The following is a 26,625-nucleotide window of genomic DNA, read 5'->3' on the forward strand; positions in this document are numbered from 1 at the left end:
TTACATAACTGGTTACTAAGTGCAAACCTATTCCCATTATCGGATGAAGGATCCCAGAAAAAGAGGGACTGAGAGAATCTCTAGAACATTGTCTGGCTTTGGTGTCTCAGAATTTCTAAGCGTTCTTTCTGGGGAAGTCAGTGGGCAAGATCATGAATGTGTCCTGAGCCACGCTTGTCAAAGTCAAAGCCACAGACAGACCAGGTGGCTAGCTCTCTGGTCCAAAAAGGTTAAAGGCTGCTCTGTGTCTTCTACTTCTGAGTTCATTATGACCCATCTCCTTGCTCTCAGGAACAGGTCAGAGCAGAACAACTTTGGGTTAGGTAATGTGTATCCTCTGCTGATCCACAGCAGAGCTAGGGGAGGAGAATAAGGACATTAGCAGCTCATTCCCCATATATTCTGTTCTCAGATTTAAAACATGGTACAGGAGCAGGGGGATCTTGGTGGTGACAGTCTGTCTGTCTCCTGCTCTCACTGCTTCGGTTTGGGTTGGTTGCCTCCCACATTTGATCTACAGGCATTGTTCTGGAATTCCCACTAACTATGCTCCTGGGAATTCTCTTGCCTCTTTTTTTAAATTATTTTTCTATTTTTTATTATGTTAGTCACCATACAGTACCTCATTAGTTTTTGATGTAGTGTTCCAAGATTCATTGTTTATGTATAACACCCAGTGCTCCATGCAATATGTGCCCTCCTTAATACCCATCACCAGGCTGACCCATCCCCCCACTCCCCTTCTTTCTAAAACCCTCAGTTTGTTTCTTGGAGTCCACAGTTTCTCATGGTTCGTCTCCCCCTCCAATTTCCCCCAACTCACTTCTCCTCTCCTTCCCTCAGTGTTCTTGTTATTCCTTATGCTCCACAATTAAGTGAAACTATGTGATAATTGACTCTTTCTGTTTGACTTATTTCACTCAGTATAATCTCCTCCAGTCCCATCCATGTTGATGCAAAAGTTGGGTATTTATCATTTCTGATGGCTGAGTGATGTTCCATTGTGTATATGGACCACATCTTCTTTATCCATTCGTCTGTTGAAGGGCATCTTGGCTCTTTCCACAGTTTGGCTATTGTGGACACTGCTGCTTTGAACATTGGGGTGCATATGGCCCTTCTTTTCACTACATCTTTGGGGTATATACCCAGTAGTGCAATTGCCAGGTCATAGGGTAGCTCTATTTTTAATTATTTGAGGAACCTCCATGCTGCTTTCCAGAGTGGTTGCACCAGCTTCTATTCCCACCAACAGTGTAGGAGGGTTCCCCTTTCTCCGCATCCTCGCCAGCCTCTGTCATTTCCTGCCTTGTTAATTTTAGCCATTCTGACTGGTGTGAGGTGGTATCTCATTGTGGTTTTGATTTGTATTTCCCTGATGCTAAGTGATATGGAGCACTTTTTCATGTGTCTGTTGGCCATCTGGATGTCTTCTTTGCAGTAATGTCTGTTCATGTCCTCTGCCCATTTCTTGATTGGATTATTTGTTCTTTGGGTGTTGAGTTTGATAAGTTCTTTATAGATTTTGGATACTAGCCCTTTATCAGATATGTTGTTTGCAAGTATCTTCTCCCATTCTGTCAGTTGTCTTTTGATTTTGTTAACTGTTTCCTTTGCTGTGCAGAAGTTTTTGATCTTGATGAAGTCCCAATAGTTCATTTTTGCCCTTGCTTCCCTTGCCTCTGCGCTGTTTCTTATATTCCATATATGAGTGAAACCATTTAATTGTCTTTCTCTGATTGACTTATTTCACTTAGCACAGTACCCTCCAGTTCCATCCATGTTGATGTAAATGGTAGGTATTCATCCTTTCTGATGGCTGAGTAATATTCCATTGTATATATGAACCACATCTTCTTTATCCATTCATCTGTCGAAGGACATCTTGGCTCCTTCCACAGTTTGGCTGTTGTGGACATTGCTGCTATGAATATTGGGATGCATGTGTCCCTTCTTTTCACTACATCTGTATCTTTGGGGTATATACCCAGTAGTGCAATTACTGGGTTGTAGGATAGCTGTATTTTTAACTTCTTGAGGAACCTCATACTTTTTTCCAGAGTGGCTGTATCAGATTACACATATAAGTGAACTCATGGTGTTTGTCTTTCTCTGACTTATTTCACTTAGCATAATATCCTTCAGGTCCCTTCATGTTTTTACAAATGGCAAGGTCTCATTCTTTTTTATGTCCAAGTAATTATTGCATTGTGTGTGTATTCCATTAGAAAATTTTCTTTATTCATTCATCTATTGATGGACACGTGGTTGCTTCCATATCTTGTCTATTATAAGTAACACTACAGTAAACATAGGGGTGCATATATCTTTTCAAATTAGTGTTTTTGTTTTCTTTGGGTAAATACCCACTAGTGAGGGGCACTTGGGTGGCTCAGTCAGTTGAGCATCTACCTTTGGCTCAGGTCATGATCCCAGGGCCCTGGGATGAAGTCCTACATTGGGCTTCCTGCTCATGGGGAGCCTACTTCTCTCTCTCCTCCCTGCTGGTGCTCTCTTTCTCTCTCTCTCAAGTAAGTAAATTAATAAATCTTAAAAAAAAAAAATACCCACTAGTGGAACTACTGGATCATATGGTATTTCTATTTTTAATTTTTTGAGGTATCTCCATACTGTTTTCTACAGTAGCTGCACCAAACTTACATTCCCACCAACAGTGTGCAAGGGTTCCTTTTTCTCCACATCCTCACCAACACTTGTGATTTCTTGTCTTTTTGATACTAGTCATTCTGATGGGCGTGAGGTGATATCTCATGGCAGGTTTGATTTGTATTTCCCTGATGACTAGTGATGCTGAACATCTTTTTTTGCTGTCTACCATTTGTATGTCTTCATTGGAAAAATGTCTGTGCAGGTCCTCTGCCCATTTTTTAATGTATTTCTTTCTTTCTTTTTTTTTTTTTTTTTAAAGATTTTATTTATTTGGCAGAGAGAGATCACAAGTAGATGGAGAGGCAGGCAGAGAGAGAGAGAGGGAAGCAGGATCTCTGCCGAGCAGAGAACCCGATGCGGGACTCAATCCCAGGTCCCTGAGATCATGACCTGAGCCGAAGGCAGCGGCTTAACCCACTGAGCCACCCAGGCGCCCCTTTAATGTATTTCAATGCATTAAAAATCAAATCTAGTGGGACCAATGTCTGTCAGTATATTTCCTCTCCCACACTGATTTTTTTCATTGCTATTATTTATTTCTCCATATCTAATTTAGAACTAATCTCTCCCTTCAATCTCTCACATTAAAAAAAAAACTATTGCTATTTTTACTGGAATTATGTTAAATGAACACATTTAGGGGACAAAAATGAAAGGTTTATTTAGGACCTGTCAAAGAACATGGTGTGTCTTTCCATTTGATCAGGTTTTCTTTTGTGTCTTTCAGTAGTGTTTGTAAGTTTTCCTCCTTTAGGTCTTATACATTCTTTAAGTTTATTCATTATTTTATCTTTTTAGTTATTATAAATGGGGCATTTTCTTCCATTGCTTCTAACTGGTTTTTGTTTGTGTGTGTGAAGGCTATTGACTTCATTATATTTACATACCCCATATTAAATTCTTTTATTATTTAGTTTTTCTTTTTCTTTTTTTTTTTTTTTTAAAGATTTTATTTATTTATTTGACAGACAGAGATCACAAGCAGACAGAGAGGCAGGCAGAGAGAGAGAGGGAAGCAGGCTCCCTGCTGAGCAGAGAGCCCGATGCGGGACTCCATCCCAGGACCCTGAGATCATGACCCGAGCCGAAGGCAGCGGCCTAACCCACTGAGCCACCCAGGCGCCCCATTATTTAGTTTTTCATTTCAGTTTGTTCTTTTGGCTTTTCCAAATAAAAAATCATGTCATCTGCAAATAATCTTATCTCCCTTAAAATTTTTATACCTCTGAGATTTATTTTTCTATCAAATGCATTGACTAGAACATCAATACAGTGCTAAATAATAGTAATAAATGAAGGGATTTAATCTTATAATGTTTTTCTTCTTACATCTGTTAATATGATGGCTTGTATGAATAGATTTCCTAATATCCCTGCATTACTAGAACAAAAGTCTTAATGATACTATATTATTCTTTTAATGTGCTTCTGTATTTTACTTAGAGCTTTTTTCATACGTGATGTTGGCGTGTGTTGTATATATTCTCTGTCAGCTTTAGTAGCAATATTATGCTTCATGGAAATAATTTGGAGGTTTCTCTTTTTTATGCTCTGAAACATATGTTTAGTGGCATTCCTCTGTGAAATCATTAGGGCTTGGATCTTTTTGTAAGGAGTACTGTGTAACACCATTCTTCTCTCTCTGCTCATTCACCTACCCCATGAAAGCTGGAAGGTACTCCGTCTCTTCTGGGACTCATTTCCTAGAGAATTATCTAATTTTTTCTGAATTTTCAAACGTAATTACATGAGAGTGGAGCAAAGTAGTCTCTCATGATTACTTGAAATATCTTTAATTTTGTTAGCGGTTTCCTTTTTCTTAGGTTGATGTTAACGCTTTTCATTCTTACTTTGATTAAGATTGGCTAGTAGGGGGCACCTGGGTGGCTCAGTGGGTTTAGCCTCTGCCTTCGGCTCAGGTCATGATCTCAGGGTCTTGGAATCGAGCTCGCATCAGGCTCTCTGTTCAGCAGGGCGCCTGCTTCCCCCCACCCCCATCTATCTCTCTGCCTACTTGTGTTCTCTGTCAAATAAATAAGTAAAATCTTAAAAAAAAAAAAAAAAGATTGTCTAGTAGATGGGGCGCCTGGGTGGCTTAGTGGGTTAAGCCTTTGCCTTCGGCTCAGGTCATGATCTCAGGTCCTGGGATCGAGCCCCTGCGTCCTGGGATTGAGCCCCCGTGTCCTGGGATCGAGCCCCCGCGTCCTGGGATCGAGCCCCTGCATCCTGGCATCGAGCCCCGTGTCCTGGGATCTCTGCTAAGCAGAGAGCGTGCTCTTCCCCCTGCCTTTCTGCCTACTTGTGATCTCTCTCTCTCTGTCAAGTAAAGAAAGTCTTTAAAAAAAAATTAAAAAAAAAAAAAAGATTGGCTAGTAGGTTTATTTATCCTTCACCCAAAGAATCAGCTTTTGATTCATTTATTAATCTCTTCAGTTTACATACTTTTATTTTCATTAATTCTTTTGTTTTGTTATTTACTTTCATTCAGCTTTGATATCCTTTTCCTGAATTTATGACTCGGCTGTTTAATTCATTTGTTTTTATTCTTTTTAATTGTTTTAAATATTTAAGGCTGTGAGTTTTCTTCTGAACAGTGCAAAGTATCCGGCTTCTGATATGTGGTACTTTTATTATTCTCTGGCAAGTCTGCAGTTTGAGGTTCATTTTTCTTTGATATAGTATTTTTTTAATAACAGAATTAGGTACCATTTTCAGGAAGTACAGGTCAAGCAGTGGTCTCACATACGAAAACCTGTGATTAAGACTTTACTTAAAAAAAAAAAAAACAAAACCAAAAACTTCTGGAGGATAATTAACAAGCTTTCCTCTCACTGCACTGTTAAAAATGTGAATTAGAGAAGATTAAATTCATCCACTAAGTAGAGACATAATTAGTATAAAAGATGATAATTTATTAGCTCAAATGTCTTTATTCTTGGAATCCCGTTTTCATTCTGAAAAAGTTTTCTGTGATATTGGATCTCTCCTGAAACATAGGTAAGAGCTATGGAAACATATAAATCTCGTCATTTCCTAAGAGCTGCTAAAGACTTTAATACTAATACTCATTATTGACAACTGAATTCAAATAAAATGATAACTAGTCAAGATTTGGGGTATTCTTGCTATAGAAATTATTTGATGTTCTGGACTTGCTCATGTATGTATATAAATAATCTAGATGAAGATCATAGTGACTAGTTTAATAGCTTCTTATATAGAAAGATTTTCTTCAATAGATAAATTCCACATGGTCTCTGTGTTACCTTTTGTCCTGATTAAAATGATACATCATTTTAGGGACAGAGTGGCGGAGTGGGGGAGAGGAGGGAAAAGAGGGAGAACTTACTCTAAATCTATAAGAATACATTCAAGTATGGACTCTTACTAAATTCTTATTTGTTTTATAGCGAATACAAGCTAGCATTCTAAAAGCATTTAACAACCCAACTACTAAAACTGCTGATGAGGATACTAGAAAAAAAGTCAAAGGTATGTTGATTCTCTCACTGTTAAAACTTTATGCTGAAGAAAATTGTAAGTTTCTTTTCAGGGGAAAAAGAACTGAGCATTTATGTGAACTAATTCTATAAAGTAGTGGCCTTAAAGGGAGAGTATTCTTACTCCCATGGCTGCCAAGATAGTCTAGTTAGTCATAGAAAGAAAATTTTAGGATGTGTCCATGTGAACTTTAAAAACTAAAATTAGTATCAAATATACAGACTGACACTTAGGTTTCCTAAGGGAGACGTAAAATGTTGTTGAAAGCAGTAGCCTCACTTGGAAGTTCCATTTCATCATACTGTATCATTTTGCATTTGACCTGTGCTTGGATAAGTCGACTTACGGCTATTATACAGTTTCGACTAGTCAAATGCCAAATGCCTAAGCGTTCCAAAGATTCCTGCATGGAAACCAGTTATTGGAGAGAGTACTAAACCAAGCATACCTGTTTATTTTAGTGTCGACTCTTCCTCAGCCAAAGTATGAGGAAAACCAGTGATTATCTAATCAAAGCTGATTATTTATAATTATCAATATTTAAGTGTGGGCTTATATCTAATGATATGAGTGATTTGCTTTGTCCTAACTGTATATTCTGTCTTCAGATATTAACTAGTGGTAATATGAAGTCATCATTTTTAGAAGGTGTTCAAAATATTATTTATATTTTATTTATTTTCTTATCTATTTTTTTGTCATTATGTATATACTACAGGTCTGTAATTCATAAAATGATTGTACATGCCCAAACTATATACAGTTAAGGGTTCAAGATATTTTTAAATTATAATTGACACACAATGTTACATTAGTTTCATGTGAAGGATTCAAGATTTTTTAAAATGTGGATTCTCATGTATGCTTTGGTTTTTTTGTTTGTTTTGAGATAGTGCCATCTACTGTATGTTTAGAATAACTGCCCAGTTTTGCTTTTCCTTCAGTTTTGTGTGATCTTTTCTATTTTTAATCATAAAGTATTAATCATAAAGTATTAGTACAATGTTGTCTGTATTAAATTTGAAATTAGAGATCCAAAAAGGATTGAAGTTTGAAAGAGGAGTGAAGTTTGTTAATATATATTTTTTGTCATAATTTACTGTGGAAAGTTTTAAACCTCTATTAAAGTAGGGAGAATAGTATGACGGAGCCTCATGTACTCCTCACCCCTCTTAAACTACATTGAAGTCATGGCATGTTACGTTTTACCTATGTTCTCCTAACCCATGATTATTTTGAAGCAGATCACAGGCATAATTTTCTTTGATTTATAAATATTTCCCAAACAGAATAATTTTACCATTTTAAACTGAATACACACAAACACACATACATATATAAATGTTATATATATATGTATGTATTATATATATAAATGAGTTACTAATTGCCCAAATTAATTCTTTACACTATGCTATGTTTACTTGTCTTTTACTACTCTGTTGTTTCCATAGTTATCACCTAGGCATCGGTAGCCCTAAAAGCATAATCTTCTTTTTCATTCCCCCCCTGTCTACCTCTACGTTAGGCACAGAGGCTTTAAAGGGTTTAATGGGGGCAGTTGAGCTATGGTATAAACAATGGTTATTGGTCTACTTTTCTTGCCTCAAGTTTAAGAACAGTTCATCATTTCTTGGACTCTACTGTAGCTGGTAATCAAATTTTCTCTACAGAATTATAAAGGAGAAAGACGTTATATAGTATGATGTATGTACATCGTACAAAGAAGTATATTATTAATGTAGTACTGGACATCTATCTTCAGATTTCTTTTAAGTCAACAGAGAAAAAGCATGTTACATTGTTAGGTTGATGGCTGACTTTTTTTGCATTAAAAAGTATTATTTTTACAGCATATGGAAGAGAAGGTGTGAAAATGAACTTCATAGATCGGATCTTTATTGGTGAATTAACTAGCACAGTCATGTGTGAAGAATGTGCAAATGTAGGTGCTTTGGAATTCACTTCAACATGGAATAGATTACAGTGATATCATTTTTTGTTTTCTTTCACATATAATCATCAGCATTTATTTTTTGTTTGTGACAGATGACTACCTAGTAGTTTTCAAAAGTCATTAGAATATCTCCTTCACTCCCAGAGGAGAAACATAATTAATAATTTTTTTAATTTATAATTTTTTAAAAATAGATTTTTCCTCTCGGCAAGCCTGTGAAGTTCTTTTAGCCTATTTTAATGTGCTGGAATGTGTTAGCTACTTGTTTGGATTGAAATGAAAGAGAAACTTATGGGAAGGGAGTAACTATGTTCTATAACTATGCATTGCCCTAAAATATGATTCTAATAGAAATAATTTAAGGTAGTAACATAACTTAGGGTAATCTACCACATTTTATTTAAAGTTTACATTTATGTAACTTGAAGTTTTGTTTAAAGTAGAATCACCTTTGAATGTAATGATAATTTTTATTTTGAATGCCATCTGTACTTTTAACAACTTAAAACACATAAACATTTTTTATAGGTTTTTAATTACTTGGTAAAAGTATTTCTGAAAGCATATGGCTTGGAGTATGATAGGTATAAACTTTTGTTAGATTTTTCTGTCCCAGATTATGGAGTACCTTTCTTTTCCTCTGTAGTCTTATAAAATCAGGATTATATGTTACATCTCCTTCTAGCCTGTCATGTTGAAGCACAGCATTTGTCAACATGACATTACTTAAATTTCTAGTATTTTCAACATAGAACTTGATTTCTCGCTCACAAGCTAGAGAGAATCCTTTTAAACAGAGTTCACCTAAAGAATCTGCAAAACACAGTCAAGCACTCTGGCTTTTTTTTTTTTTTTAATGTTTCTATTTGATTTACATTGTGGCATATAATTTAGTTAATCAGTTTTATTAAACACAGTTTATTTTGAAGTTACTTTGAATATTCTAAGTTAGTCGTATTGGCAATATTATAAATTTCAGCTGGGTTGCATTTATTAGGTTTTGGGATATCTTGTTTTGATTAACAGTATGTGCTGCTCTACCCAATTAAAATCATGGTTTATTCCAGGGATGTTTTTTAACTTGAGATTCTAAGTTGCCTGGGAAGTTTGATTTCTTTAAGACTTTATAAAACTCCATTGTCTATATTAGAACTCTAACTGAATTTCTCAATATGTTTTCTTTTTAAGATCTCCTCAGTGAACGATCCTTTTATTGATATTTCACTTCCTATAATAGAAGAAAGGGTAAGGAAAAACTTAATGAGTCTTCTGTGAAGGCATTTATTCACTCATATACTTAGATATTTGTTGAGCATATGATCACATTATCTGAGAGTCTTTTTTTTATACTATGATGGAGTTCATATACTGTATTTGATACTGGAATTTATGTATATATGCATAAATTATGATATAGTTCTTACTCACAGGGACTTCAAACTGTTATGTATTATAGTTTGAGAATTAATGTTAAGGAAATTATCTAATTTCAAGTGAGCTAGAAATCTTAAAAAGTAGATGATATCCAGAATTTATTTCCTAAAGAAGTTTTGTGTTATGTACATGACATCTATATAGGTTTCAAAACCTGTACTTTTGGGAAGAATGAGTAAATGTAGACGTTTGCAGGCGACAGATAATGGTCAGTACAGTGACACTGTTACTATAGAAAATACTCCTCAACCCAGAGCCACCAAGAACCAGTCTTCATCTAAAGATAAGGTAAGATTATATGCATTTGTGAGACATCTTTTTAAAAAACTTTTTAATAAGAAAAGTTTCAAAAATACACAAAAGTAGAGAAGGTAGTATAATAAATTCCCATGTACCCATTTCTCAGATTCACAGTTATCAGATCATGGCTAATCATATTTTATCTATAGCTGTCCCACATTCTCCCCTTCCCCATCTCAGATTATTTTGAAATAATTCTGATATAAAAGATACTTTTTTGAAGACATAACCACAGCACATTATCCTAACTAAAAATATTAACAACTTTTAATACTGCCAACATCCAGTCCTTATTTAAATTTTTGTAGTTGTCTCATAAATACCTTTTTTGTTTTTGCTTTTTAATGTGTGCTTGAATTTAGGATCTAAAAAAGATCTATAGGGGCGCCTGCGTGGCTCAGTCATTCGGCGTCTGCCTTCAGCTCAGGTCATGATCCCAGGCTCCTGGGATCAAGCCCTGCATCGGGCTCCCTGCTTGGCGGGAAGCCTGCTTCTCCCTCTCCCATTCCCCCTGCTTGTGTTCCCTCTCTCACTGTGTCTCTCTCTGTCAAATAAATAAAATCTTTAAAAAGTAAAAAAAAATCTATCAACTGCAGTTGATTGCCATCTCTTAATCACCGTCTCTTATATCTCTTTTATTTTTATTTTTTAAAGATTTTATTTATTTATTCATGAGAGACAGAGAGAGGGAGAGGGAGAAGCATGCTCCCAGCAGAGGGCATTTGTTGAAGAAACCAGGTCACTTTTTTTTTTCCCCTATAATTTCTCACATTCCCACATTCAGTAGTAATTTATTTTGCTATTGCATTTCCATGGTGTTAATAGGTTTCTTTAGTCCCTTTATTTCCTCTCTAAGGTAGTTCAATCTAAAAACCTAACTAGGCTCAAGTTTTATTATTTATTTGACTTTTGGCAAGAAAACATTTGTTTAAAATTTCATTTATTTTGAGGGAGAGAGAGAGACTCCGTGCCCAGCGTGGAGCCCCATGTGGGGCTCAGTCTCCGAACCCTGACATCATGACCTGAGCTGAAATCAAGAGTCGTATGCTCAACTGGCTGAGACACCCAGGCACCCCTTAGCAAGAAAACTTTCAACTGGCAGTGTATGCTTCCACCAAGGAGATGCACATGATGTTTGATGTCTAATCTTTGATGTCACGTCATTCATGACTATTGTCTAGACCCATTATGTCACTAGGGACATAGCTGGTTGTTGAATTATCCCATAAAAACTTAAAGAAATCAATCTAAATTTGTACTTCATTTTTTTAAAAAAGCAAACTTCTTTTTTTTAAATGTGATATGATTTGTATAACTTGGCAAGTTGATATGTTATCAGGCTTAGCTTTTTCTGTTAGACTGCTCTTGAAGTGGCCGGACTCCAGAAAAAGGATTGTAACTTAAAAGCCTGCCTCACAGCTCTGTTCTACAAAGACTTGCTTCTTTCTCCACAGATTAGTAACTGCTCTTGTGGGTTTCTTGTATCAAGATTAATTTTAAATTAGAACTGTTTGTTATTATATCTTCTATTGATTGTAGTTTAGGTAGATTTAGGAAATGGATGTCAGAGGGTCTAGAAAAAGCATTTATTCAAGAGTTGTGGAACGTGTAAATAAGACTTGCATTTATTTTCAGTAAGGTCAAAAGATTCTTTTCTCTGAAAATACTGTCAACTTACAGAATCAACTAGTTCATGGCAGAAAATGTGTAAGAAAATGGTCATCTGGAGAAGATCAGGCTGTCGTCGTGCACCGGAAACGTGGGCCCCCCGAGATGAACGGGGCTTCCCCAGCGGCGGCGAGCACCGCGAATACCGAGTCGGCTCTGACTGAAAGCGCCACGGATGGCAGTGAGAGGGAGGCCGGCCCTTCTGAGAGCAGCGCTGATGCGGACAGCGAGGCTTCAGAGTCCGAAAGTGCTTCCGAGCAGGCTGTGCTGTTCGTGTCCCCCCCGGGCTGCCATGTGCAGCCACGCGCCCCCTCTCCGCAGCCGCCGGCCGTTGGACCACCCACCCGCGAGCCTGGCGGTGAGGAGCGAGTGGTCGAAGCTATTTCTGAACTTCGTCTGAGCAGCCCTGTAACTGGAGAGAGAGATTTTGATAGAGAAAATAAGCCACGAAGTGTTCCAAGGAGTGTATGCTCTTCGGAGGAGAAGCGTGTGCTGTCTCCTCGCCCCCCAAATGCCTTTCAGACCCTTTCTCGGAGCTACGTGACTGCCTCTAAAGAATGCTCGCTTCAGTCCTGTTTCTACCAGTTTACATCTATGGAATTACTAATGGGGAATAACAAGCTTCTGTGTGAGAATTGTACTGAGAAGAAACAGAGGCACCAAAAGGAAACCGGTTCTGCAGGTGAATATTTAGGTTTTTGTTTTTCTTTGTCTTCATGGGGTATTTGATAGTCAATGACCACTGGGTATAGATCCGAAGTAGAGGAACCTGAGACCCTTGTCGCTACACTTAAGCTGCTTGGAAGCATGAATTACCTTTTTCATGTTGTATCTCAGCACTGAAGATAGTGACTGCACTTCTAAATTTTTGATGAAGTCAACAGGAAATACCCATCTCTGCCTTGAAAAGTGAAAATCCACAGAATCTTATTTTGGTGGACTAGCTCTCTGAAATCTTTCCAGAAGAAATTTCCCTAGTGCATCTCTAGCCTTGATATGGAGAGAATACTCCGCTTCTTAGTGACTAGTTGTTTCAAAATGCAGGCTTTGTAACCAGTTGTGGTGAGGCACATAGATCAGGAGAAGCTGCTGCTGAAAAGATAGTTTGTTACATACAGTTCTGAAGAGGAGGGAGGACACTAAGCCATGCCATGCAGGGCCACACGGGGAAGCACCAGAGTTGGTCAGGAGGCAGAAGGAGTGAGGAGCAGACATGGACAAGAGCCTTTTTGTAGTTTCCAGGGATGGAATTGGAATCAATGAATTTGGGACTGATTGATTAGTTTTGAATAATTCCAGTGGGCTCTGGGACAATGGGGCTGTCTCTAGTTGGATAGTACATGGCACTAGTGTGATGAGGGCACACTTTGATTGGTTTGCATAGGAGAGGCACACTTTTATTTACTGTATCTAGGAATTTGCTAGTTCTGGCCGAAGCCTTCCTTATAATGTCAGCAAGGCCCTAGGTGTCAAAGTATCAGAATAAAGACATACTTAATACACTAGTAATTAAAGAAATGTCTAGATGGGAGAAGTAAGAAATACCAGTTTCTATTAATCTAAGTTAAATATGCTGTTGGCCATATTCAAATCCCACCCCAGGTACTTTCTAACAACCTCTTACTGAAATGCCTTGTGGTTCCCATGACTCGTGATCTCCTTTCACTACAATGAGTAATGACCTATTTTTTCAACTACAGGTGTGTTTCTGGTGGTCTTTGGCTGGAGGGCATTGACATAAGTCGCTTTAGTCCATCTGCTTCCTAGCTCCCAAAATTTTCATTGCCAAGTGTCACCTCCCCTATTCTTCGTCTTCATAAGCATGTGCTTTTTTAAAAAAATCGCTTTCATTTCAGTGGAGTTTTGGAAAGGAGTATATGAGGCACCCTTGTCACCAGAGTCTAATTTCTTTAACATGTTTAAAAATATATGATGCTTCTTCATGAATGTTAACTCTGTTGTATGGTATATAACATATAAAATGGAATTTTACAAATAAATTATTATATTTTATATAGAAAAGAAAGCAGAAGGAGTTTATACTAATGCCAGGAAACAATTGCTCATTTCTGCTGTTCCAGCCATCCTAATTCTCCATCTTAAAAGATTCCATCAGGTAAAAGCCCTTTTAGTAGCACTGTAGTAATTTTGTCATATGTTTCACAGAGCCCTACGCCTTGTAAAATGCTGTCAAGGATTAGACAGTAACTTGTTTAATATAAAAATTTGTCATAAGGGATTTACTGCTTTTTCAGCCACAATAGTTTACAAGAATTTCCTAATTAAAATTGTTTAATTCATAATACTGTATTTGATGATTTGGGTGGTAGGAACCGAAGTTGTGTGTGTGTGTGTGTGCGCGTGCATGTGTGCGCACGTGTATGGAAGAGAGAGAGAATGAAAAATAAAGTTTATTAAGAATCCTTAGAAGCAGGGAGATAGCAAAGTGCACATAGCTTTCTGAGTTCTCATGAGCCCAGTGAGAGGGATAGGTGGGCTGGGCATGGTTGACTTGGACTACCTGCAAAAGGGCTACAAAATGCAAATGTAGGGACTTTACAGTGAGAGGGAACCTAAATGTTTTTAGTGGGTCAGATTTTTCTCTATGCTTAGTTTTAATCCAGTGCCTTGTCTCATTTTTTGTTTTTGTTTTTTTCATTTTTTTTTCATTTGATATAATGATTTAAAAATTTCTCTGAAAGACTAAATAAGTGACATACTAAAACTTTTTGGAAAAAGTTAGAATGGGCGATATTTTTTTGACATCAGTTTAAAAATAAAACTATATCATTAGAACAGTATGGTTGAGATTGTCAATAAATAAAACATGAATAATTCTTAAAACTCTTGTTATGATAAAGGAAGAATCTCAAATCAGTTGGGAAGGAGGTATACTCTTTTGTTTCTAAGTTTATTTATTTTTAAGTAATCCCCACACCCAGTTTGGGCTCAAACTCAGGACTCTAAGATTGACCCCAAAATCAAGAGTTGCTTGCTCCTTCATCTGAGCCAGCCAGCACCCCACAGGGTACATTATTTGATAAAGGATTTAGGAAAAAGAGCTGAAATTAAAAAATGTAAAGCTTCCCTCTATACCATATATCAATACTATTTTCAGATAAATATTTTAACTGTGTGAAACGAATCTTCAAAAGACTAGAAGAAAACTTAAATGAATATTAAGAAAGCTAACTTCTAGGATTTTTCTTTTGGTTTTACTAACAATGATTTAGATGGTTGTTGCGTTAAAAATTGTTTTTTTGTTCTTTTTAAGGCTGGCTTGAGTCTTCGAAAAGTAAACAGACATGTAGATTTTCCACTTGTGCTTGATTTAGCACCATTCTGTTCTGCTACTTGTAAGGTATCGTATATATTAAGATGTTTAATTGACATGTAAATACTATGCTTAGAAGTATTAGGCCTTTGTTTCTTTCATACCTTCATTCATTCATTCATTCATTCAGCTTCTCTGAAAGAGAATTTTATCATTAGTGAAGTTAAATCCATAATGTGGGAAATTTAACACACTGAATGACTTTTGTCCTTTGGGAGACAGAGTAAGGGACAGTTGAAAAGCTGTGTAAACCATGAGGCATGGTGGTCAGGAAGATCAGTGCTGCTTGTCAGTGCTGCTGGAAGCAGATAGTTGCAGAGAGAAGTAAGCAGATATTGTGACCTCTCCTGTTCCTTGTGAATGATGTGCTTGATTGCCAACAGTTTTAGCAGTTGTGGAGTTCATTCTCTTTTATGAGTCAATATTCTAGTGCATTGTTTTTCATGCCATTTCATCTACACTACTGAAAATAGTATACTTGTCAGCTGAATATGATACTTTAAAATCGATAATACTTTAGTAATTAGATATAGAAAGCAGACTGGTTTATAATTGCTTGTATTTGTATGTATGTAAGAACTATGTAGGTGAAATCAATGGCTTTGTCTCCCTTGAGGGAACCACATGTTATGGGGTAACATGTTGTTCTGTTCATGATTCCTGGTTAGCAGTCTAGATTTTGTGATATGGAATGGAATGCCTCTTGTACTTAATATTTTTACTACACTGATTAATCAAAACAAAAATATCTTAAAAGCAACTATTTGGCAGATTCAGTTTATCTGCTGCAGAATACCAGCACTATCTATCAATTAGTAACACTCCATATTCATAGAATTTGATAATGTGGCAACAGAGTTTGTATTAAATTTATAAAAACACATTTTTAAAAGGTACTTTTTACAGAGAATTTCCAAAATACACAAAAGTAGACAGAACAGGAACCTATATAGCACCCATCACCTAGCTCTAAAACCTTAGGTACGTGGCCAGTCCTGCCATATCCACATGCTTACCTACTACTTCCCATGTTATTTTGAAGCAAATATCAGGCATTATTTCATTCATAAGTATTTTTTTTGTGTATCTATAAAAGAAGAATCACTCCCTCCCCTTTTTAAAGAACATAACCACAATACCATTTTCACACTAAAACAAAAACAAAAACAACAACACTCCTTCATATCATCTAATGTATTTAATTCCAGTTGTCTCACAAGTGAAATTTTAAAAATGAATTAGTATCAAGTAAGGTCTATACATTTAATGATTGGATGTCTTCTAGTCTCTTTTAACGTATAGTTCCCCTCTCCCACCTCTCTCCCCTTTTCTCCCTTGTAATTAATGTTTTTAAGAAATTGAGTCATCTTTCTGGCAGTTTAGATTTTGATAATTCTTCCCCTGTCCTCTTTATTTCCTACAAATAGATAGTTGGCTCTTAAGAGCCTTGAACAGATACGGGTTTGATGCTTTTTGTTCCCCCTGCTAAGGCTATTTTATAGGGCATGTTTTTGTTCTGTTTTGTTCTGTTTTGTTTTAACCAGGTGGCACATAATGCCATTTACCTTTCTTTCGGTGGTATTAGCAAGCAGTGATGCACAAGTGCTAGATCCATGAGTTCATTAAGAATTACAGAATGGTGGCATTTTAAATCTGTCATTCCTTCTTCATTGATTAGCTGAGCACATCTATACAGAGAGAAATTCCTTTAATCTATTTAGTTATAATAGAGTTTTTATAGAAAAGGCTGGATAAATGTTTGATTCTTAACCTCTCCCGTTCTAAACCAGTTTTCAGAATAATGAATTAAATCAGTGGCATCCTTAAAAACTATGATCAGTTAATTTATGATTTTTTTAAAAGATTTTATTTATTTATTTGACGGAGAGAGAACTCTCAAGTAGGCAGAGAGGCAGGCAGAGAGAGAGGGAGAAGCAGGCTCCCTGCTGAGCAGAGAGCCCGATACAGGGCTTGATCCCAGGACTCTGGGATCATGACCTGAGCCAAAGACAGAGGCTTAACCCACTGAGCCACTTAGGCACCCCTAATTTATGATTATTAATTTATGAATTGAAACACATTAAATATATTTCAGCTTACTACACTTTTCTTTTTATTTGTGTTCTAATATATTAGTAGAATATAAATGGGTCCATAGTTGGCTACTGAAAGGCTCTTCAAGCTGGCTTCTGGGTTCTCTTGATATAACGTAAGTGGTTTCTCTCTGAACGATTATGCTGCCAACTGGAATATATTATTCACCTGTTTAATTTTTAAATTTTAATTTTAGGGATTTCTTTTTAAATTCAAACTTAAATATTTAAAATTTTGCTAAATACATAAAATATTTACATAGTTCCAAAAGCAAATGTATTAAATGAATAAAACAAGGTGAATTCAAATAAGTATAGCTTTCCTTCTCCATGTTCATTCCACCTGTTTCTTCCCTCCCTTTATATATAAACCATTTAAAATTTGTTTATTCCTCTGTAATTTTTTTTTAACTGTTGAACTTAATTTTTATTGACACCTTACAAGGTTGACTTTCTTAGGAAAGTATTTTTTCCTCCAACTATATGCTTCTGGTTCTGAAGAGCTGCAATATGATATAGTAGAAGGAATGTTTAAGTCAATCATGTGTTAACACAACTCTGTGTTAAAACTTAAGATTCTTTTTTTTTTCCTGTATTTTTTAAAATTTTTTATAAACATATAATATATTTTTATCCCCAGGGGTACAGGTCTGTGAATCGCCAGGTTTACACACTTCACAGCACTCACCATAGCACATACCCTCCCCAGTGTCCATAACCCCACCCCCCCTTTCCCAACCCCCCTCTCCCCATTAACCCTCAGTTTGTTTTGTGAGATTAAGAGTCACTTATGGTTTGTCTCCCTCCCAATCCCATCTTGTTTCATTTACTCTTCTCCTACCCCCTTAATCCCCTATGTTGCATCTCCTCTCCCTCATATCAGGGAGATCATATGATAGTTGTCTTTCTCCGATTGACTTATTTCGCTAAGCATGATACCCTCTAGTTCCATCCACATCGTCGCAAATGGCAAGATTTCATTTCGTTTGATGGCTGCATAGTATTCCATTGTGTATATATACCACATCATCTTTATCCATTCGTCTGTTGATGGACATCTAGGTTCTTTCCATAGTTTGGCTATTGTAGACATTGCTGCTATAAACATTTGGGTGCACGTGCCCCTTCGGATCACTACCTCTGTAATTTTTAAAAATATAAACAGATATGTGTACATGCATCTTCACTCTTAAATAATCACAGCTTACAATACGTATCCTTTTTTTTTTTTTTTAACCTTACTCTTAACATTATATCCTGGAGATTATTTCACAGCAGTATTTTGAGATAGTCTGCACTCTTTTTTACAAGCAACGTAATACTCAATGCATCATAATTTATTCAACCAGTCCCCAGTATAATGGGGACTGATTTATTTGGGTTTATTCCAATTTCTTTTTAATCCAAGTATAGTTGACATACAATATTATATTATTTTCATGTATATAATATAGTGACTCAACCTTTATATACCTTACAAAGTGATCTTGATAAGTCTAGCTATCATCTGTCACCACACAAAATTGTTATAATATTATTACCTATATTCCATGTACTGTACATTATATCCCCATGTCTCCAGTTTTTTGATATTACGAATATTTCTGAAGCTAATTGTCAAAATAATAACTAATAGCATTTTTTTTACATTTTGCTCATGTACCTGTAAGATAGACTCCTACAAATAGGATTGATAAATCCAAGAGTAATACCTGTGTAATTTAGGGGTGCCTGGGTGGCTCATTGGGTTAAGCCTCTGCCTTCAGCTCAGGTGATGATCTCAGGGTCCTGGGATCGAGCCCCGCATCAGGCTCCCTGCTCAGCCGGGAGCCTGCTTCCTCCTCTCTCTCTGCTGCCTGCCTCCCTTGCCTACTTGTGATCTCTGTCTGTCAAATAAATAAAATCTTAAAAAAAAAAAAATACCTGTGTAATTTAGATAACATGAAATTCCCCTGCAAAGGGGTTGTACCCCTTGTGTTCCTGCAGGCAGTGTGTGTGAGTACTCTTTTCCCCACAGCCTAGCCAACAGAGAATGTTGTCAGGCTTTTGCATTTTGCCAGTCTAATACATGTGGAAACACAACTCATTGTTTTAACAATGCGTTTCTCTTGGTTTAAGCAGGACATACATTTGACTTAATTTTCCTTTTTATAATATTTCACGAAAAAAATTACTAATTTCACTTTTTCCTTTGTCTAAAAGAATGTAAGTGTGGGAGATAAAGTTCTCTATGGTCTCTATGGCGTGGTGGAACACAGTGGCTCCATGAGAGGAGGTCACTACACAGCGTATGTGAAAGTGAGAACACCCTCCAGGAAATTATTGCAGCATATCACTGGAAAGACATATGTACCTGGTATGGCATCCTAAGTTCATGTTATTCCTACAAACAAATGAATGTGTTCTTCCTTTTCTGGAAGAGGTCATCTGTTTCATGGATACCTCCAGTGGATTCACTTCGTTAAAGTCAAATGAGAAATACCTTGAAGAGTACTTCGATCATCTTAAAGAACCTTAAATGTCGTAAGACTGTCCCCTTCTAGATGGTGTGAGGTGACACACTGTTTTTCAGGGTGTTGAGTCATCGTGTATTTTGGTGGAGTGGCATTTTACTTAACAACACCAAAAGATTTGAAGACCTACCAGGTCCTCAGAATAGAGTGGGGGTTGAAAATGTGCACACTCTGCCTATGGATGAGCAAGCTTTGCTTCTTTTCTTTCTATTTCAGTGAGAATGATTCTTTTCCTTGAGCAAATAAATATTTATGGGTCTAATATTTCAGTAGGTATTTAGAGTGAAGTGATGCCAATATTGCTTTGAAAGAGTTAGTTGATTTTGGAAGATGTGTAACACAAGAAGAAACACACCAGTAAGATCTAGCATTAGATAGATAGAGTTGGTGATGAATGTGTTGTTATTTATAATGTAGAATAAGAACATACTTTTTGTAAAATTATACTTCTTTTTGTCTTGTTAGATTTGAAGGAACCTGATAGTGAATCGACAGGCCAGTGGGTCCACGTTAGTGACGCTTACGTGCAGGTGGTTCCAGAATCAAGAGCGCTGAGTGCCCAAGCGTACCTTCTTTTTTATGAAAGAATATTATAATTATCTGGTAATACTTAGTGATGATGATGATTTTAGATCACTTTTGTTTAAATGCTGCAACCATAACCATAATATAGTAATGTGCCTTTCTAGTCTTTTCTGTAGGAATAGCATGTCCCTCAAATGCCTCTGAAGATTTTTACCACTTTGGTGAATCCTTTTAATGTAAATCAAATTTACTCAGTGCTTCCAAACTTATATTCTGAAAATACATGTAAACAAATGTTTTTAAAGAATATTTATCCTAGAAAAAAAAAAGAGTGTGCAGCAGTAGAGGAACCCCTGCCTTATAATGTGGCTTATTACTATCAGCATTCAGAAATGATGCTGACTAATCAAATTGTTCCTTAAAACAGTGTTTACCAAATGTGAGTTGCATACCGTCTTTCTGATTTCATATATGTGTGTGTGTGTGTATGTGTATGTATTTATCTCCTGTGCCATTGTTTAGTTATTTTTAACCTGAGTTTTTTGGCTTACATTTTTAAACGTAGCCTTGTTTTGAGCATGTTTCACATTTTATGTGCTAGTTATATTATTTCTAATAGACATTAAAAATACATAGCGATTAGAGAAAAATTGTTCATCCATGTAGCACTCCACTTCATGTCTCAGGGCTGTCCAGCAGTGTACATATACCACTGTGTGGGAAACATTGTTATAACATATACTTACACAGTAGGTACAGTGACCTCGTGATATTTTGTGATTCCACCTTATAAAAAGATACCACTGTAGCTTCAGTAATAGGATCCTACACATAATTTATTGATTAGCTTGTTGCTTTGAGGTTTTGACAACTAGACAAATGTTGAAATATATCATCAGTGTATTATTTGCAGCCTGTTCATGACGGAATTGAAGATAATTTGCATGTAATTAGCCAACGTCAAAATATAACTATTGATAATTATAACAATCAGAATTGGTAAATAGAAGTTGTTAATCCACATGGGATCATTGGATACTTTGAAATATAAATTACCAAATTATATTATTATACTTGACAGGGAAATATAATTTTCTAGTTCTGTAGGTCAGTAAATATTAATCATGGTTTTGGAATTTGTGATCACTTTTGTCATCAACAAGCATCATTAATAAGTTCATGTGGGCTTAGCTTGTATTTTAATGAGGTGTAAAGTTGGCATTTCAGTTTTTAAATAAATACAGTAAAAATTTGGTACTTAAACCGTTCCTCTAGAATACAAATTATTGAGCTGTCTTGGCTTAATACTTGGCATGAACATACTTCTATTATTACTTAGGCATAAAATTTTAAAAAATAATGGCTACTTGGGTCTGGCATTACTGAATCAAAACCCATACCTGCATGGTTCAAGCATTCTAATCATTAGTGCCAACACATCATACTACAGGCAGCTACTGGCTAAGTGCCTAGTTCCAGTTCATTTTCCTCTTGGGAAGGAAGGATACGAATAGGGGCTGTAGATAATGTGTGGAAATATTTAACCAAGCCTTTGACCCTTCTTAATATTTAAAAGGTTGTATAATATTGTCAAGTTTACTGGTGCTGCCTTTTGATATGTGGTTAAGAGGAATTGTGATTAGTGTTAAAGATGGTAATAATATATAAAACTGAGAGCTTAAAAATTTCATTGCACAAATTCTATCTTTAAGGTATTCAAATTTGAAATAATAGTGTTTTCTTGATTTTTTTTAATGTGACGGAGAAATATATCTTTATAAATTAATCTGCAAACTCAGGTTGGGTCCTATAAAAAGCAGTTTGAACTGTTTAAATTAAACAATGTTTTATGTTTATTTGTAATCCATGAACATTGAAGTTTTCAGTACCAGAGCAGTGAGTTTTTTTGGAAAATATTAGTTAAACCTCATTATTCAAGTTAGCCATATTGGTAATGACAATTACCATCTTTTCCCCCAAATGTAAATATCAAGTCACCTCATTTTTCTCCTAAAAAAAGATACCATTAGGAGGCACATATTTTTCATTGGATGGTCACTTGCTTCCTGTTTCATTGGTAGATGGACAGACACAAGAAAAAAAGTGAGAGAAAGAAGGAAAGGGAAAGGAAGGAAAAAGGATAGGAAAGAAACAAGAGCATTCTTTTCTCTTGCCTCTTGGCTTTATCCCTTACACAGCTCAAGTCAGAGATGGTGAGATAGGTGAGGGCAGGAATCAGGGAAAGTGCCTAGTCCTCTTTTCATTAATAGGATGCCCAGGAAATGCACCAGTGCTGTAGTTATCAAAGAGGAGACAGAATGAGCTTTATTCTGCGTACCAGTTAAGACGATTTTTCATAGAGTGATACATTGTAGCTTTAGAACATTACCTCAGTACTCAAGTACTGCAGTAGGTCTTATGTTTAACTTAACATTTGTTCAGTAAGTATGTATTTTTTGAATACCTGAGATGGGTCAGACACTGTGCTGACACCATTTTAACATGTTTTAAAATGGAGAAACCTATGTATGTTTTAGACATTATTCCAGAAGTAACATGAAAAGAGAAACTTTATTTTTGTCTCATGGTAAAAGAGCAAAGTCTGAAATCTACTTTTTTATGGCCTAGAGTTTCTGAATATTTTTCAGGGTCTGCTGGTAAATGGAACAAATTTGATTTTGATACCTAAGAATTTCCTAAAGATAGATTTGTAATAGGGAAAGTATGTTAAGTTACACATGGGCCTACATTTAATTTCTTGTTTATTCTGAACATTTTGAAAGTACATTTGCAGGGGTACTAAATTGTGAAGCTGCTAGAATAACAATAGTTTCTAGATGACCTCAGGAAACCATACAAATAAGTGAGAAATGTTTACAGATTCTTGAAACAACTACCGTTGTGCTTGGCCAAGGGAGTTTAAGAAGTAAAACAGAAGTTTCACTAGCTGTATTTAGAAACTGGTTTACAGGGTATGTCTAACCTGTTTCCTCTGTTTTTTCCTATTTAAAATGATAAAATTTTGATTATGTGTCAATTATGGGAATACTTTTGGCATAACCAAATATATTTCTGTATTTAAGACTTTGTTATTTAATGTTTTTAAACCAGATGTGAAAACCACCTTTTTGGGTGGCAAGGAGGGTGGTAGTGGTGTCAGTTCTAAGAGGAGTTGATTCCTGTTTTCTTATTTTAAATGCTCCAACAGAGCTATTTTACTATATATAATAGCTCTTAGCTCGCATGCACGATGATTTTAGTGATTTTTATACAACAGCTGAATAAAATTTCCTAAAAATTAAGCTGTGAACTGTATCACTTTCACCCAATTTTTATAGTACAAAATACCATTCTGCTTACTTCTAAATTCATATTCATAATTTGCATGTTATCTGATCAAATAAGCCTAAACCAAATATGTGCAATAAAATTGAGCCTTTATATATTATCTAGTCCATTAAGAAAGATGATTTTTAGATATTTAAAATGTTTTGGTTCATGTAGGAATCGTCAATTCAAATGTTTAAAAGATAGAGGACTGTATTTTTAATTTTGAGTAATGCTGGTTATATACCATTCCTACTATTTTATCTTTTTTGCAGTGTTTTTAGAAAATAGCTATATAACTTATTGAGCACTATTTTGATGTTACTGTATAAAAATGCATAATAAATATTAAATTTTTTCTTTGTTTCGCAGTTGGTCCTGGAGTTTTTGCAATGCACATTATTGATAATATTTATCAACACTGTATTTGCTTACCTAGCTATATTCAAACTATCCTTTGCATTTCAGAAATTCATTATTTCAGAACAAAAGATATTACAGGTCACTTTCACTCAAATTTCAGTATCTACCAAGGGTGAATCTTCCTCTTTTCAGATGTTTCTCAAAATATTTGGATTATTTAGACAGGATTATTCCTTAGGAAATATTTTGTCTCCCTGTTTGGATTTAAGCTCTTTTGGGTCATGAAGCTCTTTGAGATTATGATGAAAGTTATAGACCATCTATTATTTGTTCACTAATATAAAAAAGTATTTATTGAAGTTGTGAGTTGGGGGAAGAGGAGGGTTTTAATTCTGGACCCCTCTTCACTCTTGCTAATGACAATGTAGAAGTTGGGAAGGGATATCTTGACAGTTATGTAGTCTCAGAAAAATATACAACCCAGATTTTTGTATGTAATTTCAGAGGTCCATGGACTCCCCCTCAACCGAAGCCATTTTCATACATTTTTTAAAGTTGCTCTCAAGCAGAAATCCAAAACATTTGCATTCCAATATGCATTAGGACAGCCTTGTTTTTGCTGCAGTAACAAATAACTCCACAGCCCAGTGGTTTAATACAACAAAAGTTTATTTCTTCCTCACCCAATGTCCCCTTGTGAATCTGGGCAATCTTCGTAGCCAACTATTTTCCAATTGATGACTTTGTAATCCAGGCTTTTATGTTGTACTTCTATCATTTTAACACCAGGTCTCCCCACTCTAGCAGGGGAAGAGAGCACTAAACAGTCTTGCACCAGCAATTTAATTCATCTTGAATGTGTCGCTCACAACCCACCGGCCAGAAGTAGTCACATGGTCCTGCCTAACTGCAAAGAGGGATAGATAGGATGGGTAAGAAAGGGTAAGTCTCCCATGGGCTGTCTTGTTTCATTAGCAAAATCTTTCCAGAGTTCATCCATGTGGCGGCATATACCAGAATTTCATTCCTTTTCAAGGCTAAATAATATTCTTATACACACACACACACACACACACACACACCACAGCTTTAAAGAATTTTATTTTTCAATGTTAAGATGGATGATATATGGAACTTAACAGTATAAAGATTCATCTTGAATGATAGGAATACTTCCAAATTCTGTATCTTTACCACATCTCATTTAACTTTTTTTCCCATTTAACCTTGAGGCTAACTTGATTCCACAGCAATGCAAAATACTAACTTGAACATACCCTCCCTTTGAATTTTCTACTTCAAACACTGCAAACAGGGAAAGTTAATAAAAATTTAATTGACAGAGTCTGCTAATCTGTTAGTCATAAATAGCAGATTACCAATACTGCTAAGATGGTGGCTGCTTCAGTACTTTCTGATCAAAATGCAGAATGACCAGACTGTAGCAGATAATGTACATGATCACTCTTTAGACACTTTAATACAAAAACATTCTGAGAAAGTTTGGGGATGAAATACGTGTATGTGTGTGACGTTTCCTTCAGATACTACCTAACATTACAGGGAAATCCTAGCTGATAAGTCAGGGAAAGGGAAATGGGACTATAAAATTCATTTCCTGGGGTGCCTGGGTGGCTCAGTTGGTTAAGCGACTGCTTTCAGCTCAGGTCATGATCTCAGAGTCCTGGGATCAAGTCCTACATGCAGAGAGCCTATTTCTTCCTCCTCCTCTGCTGTTCCCTCTGCTTACACACGCTCAGTCAAAAAAATAAAATCTTTTAAAAAATACAGTTCTTGATTTGGCAATCAGTGATTGCTGAAAGTGTCTTAAGTTGGTACAAGGAACAAAACGAGTTATTTAATAATTATCTCCATTTGGCAAGGGGTTTCCAAAATTAATGGCCTATATTGGGTTGTTCAAAATCTTCAGTCATCTGACAAATGGAAAAACTCTTATATGATACACAGTATGCTGACTGGTTGGAGAATAGAGATAGGGCCGGGATAACTACCAGAAAATTGCTTCAACTCTACTAGGGAAATCAACAAAGAATTACAATATGATTATACGAGGTCAGTAGGAACATGCAAAAGTTTCAGTAGGGGGATCAGGTTTCACAGACCACTTTCTCTAATTCTAATGTTTCTCAGAGGTGTGCCTGGGTAGCTCAGTAAGTGAAGTGTCTGACTTTGGCTCAGGTCATGATCTTGGGGTCCAGAAATCAGCTCCTAGTCCTGCTCTGTGCTCAGTGGAGAGTCTTCTTGAGATTGTCTCTCACCTCGGCCCCTCCCCTCACTCATGCATGCATACGAGTGACTGCGCCCGCTCTCTCAATCTCAAATAATCTGGAAAAAAAAAAAAATCTCAGAAACAAATTGGAAAATCAGACACTTTGCAAAAAAAAAAAAAAAAAAAAAAAAAACCTGGAAAATAAAATCACAGACCAAAATTAGAGATAACCACTGGTAAAATGTGGTATATGTCCGATGTTTCCCCCCACGAGTGATTTAAAAAATCTATTAGACTGTTGTATAGTCTTTTTTGTGCTAATTGGAAATTAGGGAAAAAGGCTAAACGAATGAAACTTTTCTCCACTCACATTATGGTATTGCCAGGTGTAATTTGTAAGGGTTTCTCCCAAGATAAAATTTTATTTCGAAGGCCACTTGGATTTGAGGATTAGCACATCTTTAGCTGAGGACTTTCTTCTAATGCTCATCCAGGAGTATCAAGGTTTCAAGTGTTTTATTAAGGAAGACTGAATTTCATGCAACTGACATCTATATCCTCACATCTATATTTATCTTCTTTATCCAACTAGATGCACTTAATTTTATTTCTATTGTAATATGCCCCCCCCTTTTTTGCACAATTCAGTAACTTGGTTCACCCTTCAGTCACGCAAAAGTTTCCTATTACTCTTTAGAAAGGCATTTTCC

The 26,625-nt window shown here is 36.1% G+C and overlaps 1 protein-coding gene across 5 annotated transcripts in view; it reads left to right on the plus strand.

Annotated features, from left to right (window-relative positions):
- Nucleotides 1–23,672, plus strand: part of LOC111158301 (ubiquitin specific peptidase 45) — a 67,268-nt gene extending 43,596 nt beyond the window's left edge. For 2 of the 5 annotated variants that reach the window (XM_022520250.1, XM_022520251.1), the window contains exons 9-15: nt 9,317–9,373; nt 9,707–9,850; nt 11,543–12,212; nt 13,549–13,646; nt 14,805–14,891; nt 19,160–19,313; nt 19,936–20,487. In XM_022520250.1, the coding sequence (XP_022375958.1) occupies nt 9,317–9,373; nt 9,707–9,850; nt 11,543–12,212; nt 13,549–13,646; nt 14,805–14,891; nt 19,160–19,313; nt 19,936–20,066 (1,341 nt within the window). In that variant the 3' untranslated portion in view covers nt 20,067–20,487. Of the gene's footprint in view, nt 1–6,080; nt 6,163–8,024; nt 8,117–9,316; nt 9,374–9,706; nt 9,851–11,542; nt 12,213–13,548; nt 13,647–14,804; nt 14,892–19,159; nt 19,314–19,935 lie in introns of those variants that run through there. The other 3 variants (XM_022520248.1, XM_022520249.1, XM_022520252.1) reach the window with 3 other exon arrangements.
- The last annotated feature ends 2,953 nt before the right edge of the window (nt 23,673–26,625 follow it).

The sequence above is a fragment of the Enhydra lutris genome, unplaced genomic scaffold (assembly GCF_002288905.1).
Source record: "Enhydra lutris kenyoni isolate GAN:26980312 unplaced genomic scaffold, ASM228890v2 scaffoldscaffold58, whole genome shotgun sequence".
Taxonomy (NCBI): Eukaryota; Metazoa; Chordata; class Mammalia; order Carnivora; family Mustelidae; genus Enhydra; species Enhydra lutris.